The 7,500-nt window shown below is 46.6% G+C and overlaps 1 protein-coding gene and 1 pseudogene across 1 annotated transcript in view; one reads left to right on the top strand and one right to left on the bottom strand.

Moving 5' to 3' along the window:
* Nucleotides 1-7,500, bottom strand: part of srpk3 (SRSF protein kinase 3) — a gene marked incomplete at both ends in the record, with an annotated part of 21,773 nt that overhangs the window by 11,453 nt on the left and 2,820 nt on the right. Inside the window, 4 exons of the mRNA XM_071514598.1 lie at nt 2,162-2,187; nt 3,736-3,901; nt 4,232-4,338; nt 4,595-4,682. Coding sequence (XP_071370699.1) covers nt 2,162-2,187; nt 3,736-3,901; nt 4,232-4,338; nt 4,595-4,682 — 387 coding nt within the window. The remainder of the gene's footprint in view (nt 1-2,161; nt 2,188-3,735; nt 3,902-4,231; nt 4,339-4,594; nt 4,683-7,500) is intronic.
* LOC139640400 (large ribosomal subunit protein eL29-like) overlaps nt 6,786-7,500 on the top strand; it is a 1,540-nt pseudogene continuing 825 nt past the window's right edge.

Genomic DNA, 7,500 nt, shown 5'->3' with positions numbered 1-7,500 from the left:
AGCTCTGGCTGCTTATGGTTCGGTAACTACTGACCTGAGAGGATAACTGACAGCTCTCATCTCCAAACAAAACTTTTTCATAAAACTTAAAAGCCATAAATCCACAGTCTGATACTTTCTTTGCCACTAAATTAATGTTTATGTGAAGAGTATTTTATCATTTTGAATTAAACAAAGGCTCAAATAACGGTTATACAAAGTTAAGAACAAGCCCACAGTTAAAGTAGTGAATTCATCTGGTCTCTCAGCTCTACCTGTACAGAGAATCCATGGCATTTTTACAGGCATGAAATTACTGAATAAAATTCATCAATACATTTCTGTATTATCAACACCTAAAACAATATTACTCTATCATAACATACAGAGGTGTGTAGATGAAGTCTTGACAGAAGCTTCCTCCAGCTGCTCCTCAAAGACTTGAGATCAATAAAGCTTTTAATGTTGAGCCGCTTCATCCAGTTTTATTTTGTTATGACTAATGTAACTAAGAAAACAATCGTTAGATTAATCGAAAAAATTGTTGACAGATTCATCGATTACCAAATAATCGTTAGTTGCAGCCCTAGCACACACACACACACACACACACACACACACACACACACACACACACACACACACACACAGTGTTATTAACACTGCAGCACTACTGAACAGTCCTCTCTCTCTCATTTTACCAACAATGTGTTTGAAAATAAAAAGCTAACCCTAAAACAAAAAACAGAGCAGAACACACACTGATCCACTGATGTTCCCACTGCTGTCAGATTAATGAACACAGCTGCTTCCAACATCAAATCAATATTTAATATCAATATTTACTGGAACTGATCTGACGAAATCAGTCTGGTTTCTGGAAATAGCCTGTTAGCTTGTTAGCCTAGCCAACCTGTCAGTTACAGTTAATTAACAGTGAACAGCTGAAGTGAACCGGCAGCCATGATGGATGACAGACATTTTAGCATGGAGCTAACGTTAGCTAGCCTAGCTCGTCCCACAACAACCCTGACCTCTGACCTGCTGTTCAGGACAGCAGTTAACACACACACACACACACACACACACACACACCAAGGTGACTTCCTGTGTGTTACAATAACCATGGTGACAGTGTCTAAACTAGGGCTGGGTATTGAGAACCGGTTCCAGTTTAGTCCAGTTTAATCCCTAACTCACCAGAATTGTTAAGCCACTGCAACGATCCTCTGATCGATCGATCAGCCTGATCAGCTGTCCAACAGCTGATGACTGTCCAGTCAAAACAATGATGTCATTATATCCCCAAAACTAGGACGCTGTCGGGGGGGACAGCAAGGGTTGATCCCCGAAATTCCCCGATCCTCCAAGGCCCAGGAAGTCAAATGTAATAAAAAGCCATTCAGTAGCAACACAATAAGACTCCAGGGTTAATCTTCCCAATTATATTGGAAGTCGCAACTATTTTTATTTTGACAAAAAAAAATTTTTTTCCTTCTGGACTAATCTTCATAATAATAAAGTTTGCATACCACAAATTAATAAAGTTAACCAGTTATTATATTATTATTACTCCCAAACACTCCAAAATGAATAGATATAATCCTCCAGGGATCGTCTCCCCAATAATAAAATAAATAATAAAGGCTAGCAGCTTCTGCAGAACGATTCTTTACGGTTCCAACAAAGGAAAAAACATAAAGAAATAACCAGAAATTTCCTCCCAACAGCAGAATCCAAATGTTCTGAAGCAAACGATTTCACTGTGGCTCCAAAGTCCAGTACTGACCTCAGCAGAGCTCCTCCTGAGTTCCTCACTGTTCTGAACGGAGTCACTGCAGCAGCTGCTGCTGCGGAACATGCTGAACCACCCAGTGAAGTGGTAAATACTCATGGGAATCCAATTACCTGATTTTTTTCAATTGTTCTTGTAAAGTAAGCTATTATGCAAATGAGCCTGAGCTTATCTCTACACTGCAAGTCTGTCTGGAGAAATAAAACAGAGTGAAAATGTTTACAGGACGAATCGATTAAGAACTGGATCAATCAAAAGAATCAAAAATGGCACCGGAATCAGTAAAATCCTAGTGATACCCAGCTCTAGTCTAAACTCACTGGAGAGAATTAACCAATCAGAACACAGATAGCATCACACCTGTAAGCCACACACCTGGACACTTACCTGAGCGTCTCTGGGAGCCGTGCTGACTAGAGAGAGACATAGAGACATAGAGACACAGAGAGAGAGAGAGAGAGAGAGAGAGAGAGAGAGAGAGAGAGAGACAGACAGGGAGAGAGAGGGGGGGAAGGGCAGGGAAAAGAAAGTAAGGAAGTAAAGACAAGGATGCAGACAGACAGACAAGCAGACAGACAGACAGACAAGCAGATAGACAGGCAGACAGACAGGAGAAACAGCAGAGTTAGAACCCAGTAGAGAGATAGAGACAGGAGAAGAAAGGAAGACAGTTCAGAAAGCAGATAGACAGGCAGACAGACAGACAGACATGTAGCTATCTCCATCTATCTGTCTATCTACAGTCCTGTCTGACTCCAGTGCTGCTGTAAACTGACTGGACCAACTGAACCAACTGGACCACCTGGACCAACTGTAGACCAACTGGACCACCAGGAGCAACTGAACTGACTGGACCACCTGGACCAACTGTGGACCAACTGGACCAACTGTGGACCAACTGTGGACCAACTAGACCAACTGGACCACCAGGAGCAACTGAACTGACTGGACCACCTGGACCAACTGTGGACCACCTGGACCAACTGCACCAACTGTGGACCAACTGGACCAACTGTGTACCAACTGGACCAACTGTGGACCAACTGGACCACCCGGAGTAACTGAACTAACTGGACCACCTGGACCAACTGTACCAACTGTACCAACTGTACCAACTGTGGACCAACTGGACCACCTGGACCACCTGGAGCAACTGAACTAACCGGACCACCTGAACTAACCGGAACAACTGAACTAACCGGACCAACTTTACTAACTGGATCAACTGAACTAACTGGACCAGCTGGACCAACTGTACTAACTGGACCAGCTGGACCAACTGTACTAACTGGACCAACTGAACTAACCAGACCAACTGAACTAACCAGGCCAACTGTACTAACCGGACCAACTGAACTAACTGGACCACCTGGACCAACTTTACTAACTGGATCAACTGAACTAACTGGACCAGCTGGACCAACTGAACTAACCAGACCAACTGAACTAACCAGACCAACTGAACTAACCAGACCAACCAGACCAACTGAACTAACCAGACCAACTGTACTAACCGGACCAACTGAACTAACTGGACCACCTGGACCAACTTTACTAACTGGATCAACTGAACTAACTGGACCAGCTGGACCAACTGTACTAACCGGACCAACTGAACTAACCGGACCACCTAGACCAACTTTACTAACTGGATCAACTGAACTAACTGGACCAGCTGGACCAACTGTACTAACCGAACTAACTGGACTACCTGGACCAACTGTACTAACTGGACCAAATGTATTACCTGGAAACCAGTCTGACTCCACTGGAGAAACTGAAGGGACATCTACACACTAACCTACATACATAATTACAGTACTGGCATGTTATTATTAGATATTATAATGAGGAGGCGGTCCTATCTGAAGTGGAAACTACAAACTGACACCACACCAACACACTGTGTCTCTGTCTCCATCAATCCTTTCCATCTAGCCAATCACACGGTTGCTCCTCACCTGAAGACCCGGAAGGGGGCGGGGCTCCGGCTCGTTGCCAGATGGTCGCCTCAGCCGCCAATCTCCTGATGTAAACCTCGTCAACGTCCAATAGGATGTTCTCTGGTTTGATGTCTGTGTGGATGATCTTACACTTGGTGTGGAGGTAGTCCAGACCCTGGAGGACCTACACACACACACACACACACAGTCATGTGGTATTAGAGAAGTGTGCAGTCAGAGGTATAACACGTGTTGCCTTCATGGTCTCCACTAAACTCTGACTTTCAAGCTCTACACTCCTAACTCTGACTCATGGTGCGTTCAGATGCTTTGGTTGGAAACACGCAGAATCAGAACACAGTTTGCTCTGTGTTTTAAACAGTTTGATCAGACTGGCTGTGGGTGGACTGTCTCTCTGTCTGTCTGTCTCTCTACCTGTCTGTCTCTCCATCTGTGTGTGTGTGTACAGTGTGTGTGTGTGTGTGTGTGTGTGTGTGTGTGTGTGTGCTCCCACCTGTCTGATAATACTCTTCACACACACCAGTGGAAGTCCCATGTAGTTCGACTTGATGATCCATTTCAACAGCTGATGACCCAAAACCTCCAGAACCATACAGACATCTGACTGCTGCTGAGGAAACTACTGACACACTACTGACACAATAAAGACAGACAGACAGGTAGTCAGACAGACAGGTAGTCAGACAGATAGACAGACAGACAGACAGACAGGTAGTCAGACAGGTAGTCAGACAGACAGACAGACAGACAGACAGACAGGTAGTCAGACAGACAGACAGACAGGTAGTCAGACAGGTAGTCAGACAGGTAGTCGGACAGACAGACAGACAGGTAGTCAGACAGACAGGTAGGATACGGACTCCGTTGACTCCAGATATTTTGAAGTCGTCAATCAGCTGGACGATGGTTTCTCTGTAGGGGTCAGAGGGGTCGCTGTCCCGCACCTGACACACACAGACACACACACACACACACACACATATTTTCATGTGTTATGATCCATCAGTGTTGTTCACATATTTCATGATATTCAACGATTGACAACAGTAATTGGTTGAGAGTGAAATACAAACGCGTTATTAAAATAAATCTGTATCATTACACAGCAATCTCAGTAAGATAGAGAGATACCATAGATAGAGATAGAGAGATACCATAGATAGAGATAGAGAGATACCATAGATAGAGATAGAGAGATACCATAGATAGAGATAGAGAGATACCATAGATAGAGATAGAGAGATACCATAGATAGAGATAGAGAGATACCATGTCCTCCACGTGTCTCTCTCTTCTCTCGGCGGATCCCGTCTTTGAACCAAGACATTAATTAGTAAACAAGGCATAATCTTTTTACACCGCAAATCCACCTTGAAATTCTGAAAACTATAAACAAGACCGAGACCAAGCCCTAGACCGAGACCAAGCCCAAACCCAAGCCAAAGCCGTAGACCAAGACCAAGCCCTAGACCAAGCCCTAGACCAAGCCAGAGACCAAGCCAGAGACCAAGCCCGAGACCAAGCCCAAGACAGAGACCAAGCCCAAGACAGAGACCAAGCCCTAGACCAAGCCCTAGACCAAGCCCTTGACCAAGCCCTTGACCAAGCCCTTGACCAAGCCCTTGACCAAGCCCTAGACAAAGACCAAGCCCGAGACCAAGCCCTAGACAGAGACCAAGCCTTTGACCAAGCCCTAGACAAAGACCAAGCCCAAGACCAAGCCCTTGACCAAGCCCAAGCCCGAGACCAAGCCCAAGACAGAGACCAAGCCCAAGACAGAGACCAAGCCCAAGACAGAGACCAAGCCCAAGACAGAGTCCAAGCCCTAGACCAAGCCCTTGACCAAGCCCTAGACAAAGACCAAGCCCGAGACAGAGACCAAGCCCGAGACAGAGACCAAGCCCGAGACCAAGCCCTAGACAGAGACCAAGCCCTTGACCAAGCCCTAGACAAAGACCAAGCCCTAGACAAAGACCAAGCCCTAGACAAAGACCAAGCCCTAGACAAAGACCAAGCCCTAGACAAAGACCAAGCCCTAGACCAAGCCCGAGACCAAGCCCGAGACAGAGACCAAGCCCTAGACCAAGCCCTAGACAGAGACCAAGCCCTAGACCAAGCCTGAGACAGAGACCAAGCCCTAGACCAAGCCCTAGACCAAGCCCTAGACCAAGCCCTTGACCAAGCCCTTGAGCAAGTCCTAGACCAAGCCCTAGACAAAGACCAAGCCCAAGACAGAGACCAAGCCCGAGACAGAGACCAAGTCCTAGACCAAGCCCTTGACCAAGCCCTAGACCAGGGGTATTCAACTAAAATTCAAGGAGGTAGAAAATTTCTTCCCATCAAAGGTCCAAAGTATCATAATGTCTAACTTGTGCTGTGATTCTTTGGCCTATATGTAGTTGTTGTATGACTTGACAAATAAAATAAACAATGTACATTTTGTTTCATAGTGGCGCTTCACATTAACACTTTTTCCCACAGAGCAGCCGAGGGCATCAGGAAGCAAATTCAGGTCAGTCAGTCCGTCAGTGAGTCACCTTTCACTTAGTGAGATGATGCTTCCTCAGTTGGCCTCTAGAGGGCGTCTCTGACTGTGAGCTGCAGTGTTTCCATACAGAGGCACAAAATCAGAAGTTGCTCAGTGTGTATAAATGGATCTAAATGGATCTCTGATGGCCTGATGTGACATCACATCCTGTCTGTAATGTGGAGCCGTACAGACAGGATGTGACATCACATCCTGTCTGTAATGTGGAGCCGTACAGACAGCAGAGCAGCAGACTGAACTCAGTCAGAGTCTCAGTCAGAAAACAAAGTGAAAGTTAACATTCCACAGTCAGGAACAGATCTGCAGACAGGAACTGGTCTTCTGCCTGCTCACTGCAGGTAGGTGACATCATGTTGTGGCGTTAGTGGAGTTCGGTCATTTAACTGTCACAGTGCTGCAGGCAGAGAACTGAACACACGGTGGCTCTGAACACCATCTGTGCTCGTTCTTACCGCCACGGGTTCAGAAGACAGACCGGTTTAGAACTCGTTGCGGGAGAATGAAGGCATGTTGGTCTGTTCATTCATCCTTGAAAGCTCGATTTTCCGCATCTCCTTTTCGTATTTTGGAGCGAGACATGCTGTCATCTCTCTGTAGCTTTGTCTCTCTCTCGCTCTCTGTGCGTTTCACTAGCGATCTCTCAATGCACCGTAAACAATCGCTTTGATTGGCTGAGTTCAGTGAAGCAGACGCATGTGATTGGTCTGTGACCTCCTAGCTCCACTGAGCGTTTACCATATGAGCTGAAGTAGCTGCGCCTAAGGTCTACAGCTGCACCCGTGGAAAAAAACAATCTTATTCATTCTCATTAATTGATCAGAAATAGTCGGCACAGAACCGTCCCTGGGTCCGGATCCGGCCCGGAGTCCGCCAGTTAGTGATGCCTGCCCTAGACCGAGACCAAGCCCTAGACTGAGACCAAGTCCTAGACCGAGACCAAGCCCAAGACAGAGACCAAGCCCAAGACAGAGACCAAGCCCTAGACCGAGACCAAGCCCAAGACAGAGACCAAGCCCAAGCCCGAGACCAAACCCTAGACCGAGACCAAGGCCTAGAGCAAGCCCTTGACCAAGCCTAAGCCCGAGACCAAGCCCAAGCGCGAGACCAAGCCCTAGACCGAGACCAAGCCCAAGACAGAGACCAAGCCCAAGCCCGAGACCAAACCCTAGACCGAGACCAAGGCCTAGAGCAAGCCCTTGACCAAGCCTAAGCCC

Source organism: Centroberyx affinis, unplaced genomic scaffold (genome assembly GCF_046629955.1).
Source record: "Centroberyx affinis isolate AG114_WGS23_722 - 3 ecotype Tasmania unplaced genomic scaffold, CSIRO-AGI_Caff_v1 ptg009350l_1, whole genome shotgun sequence".
In the NCBI taxonomy this organism is placed as follows: domain Eukaryota; kingdom Metazoa; phylum Chordata; class Actinopteri; order Beryciformes; family Berycidae; genus Centroberyx; species Centroberyx affinis.
The sequence above is the reverse complement of the archived record's forward strand: the minus strand, read 5'-3'. Positions and strand labels throughout refer to the sequence as shown.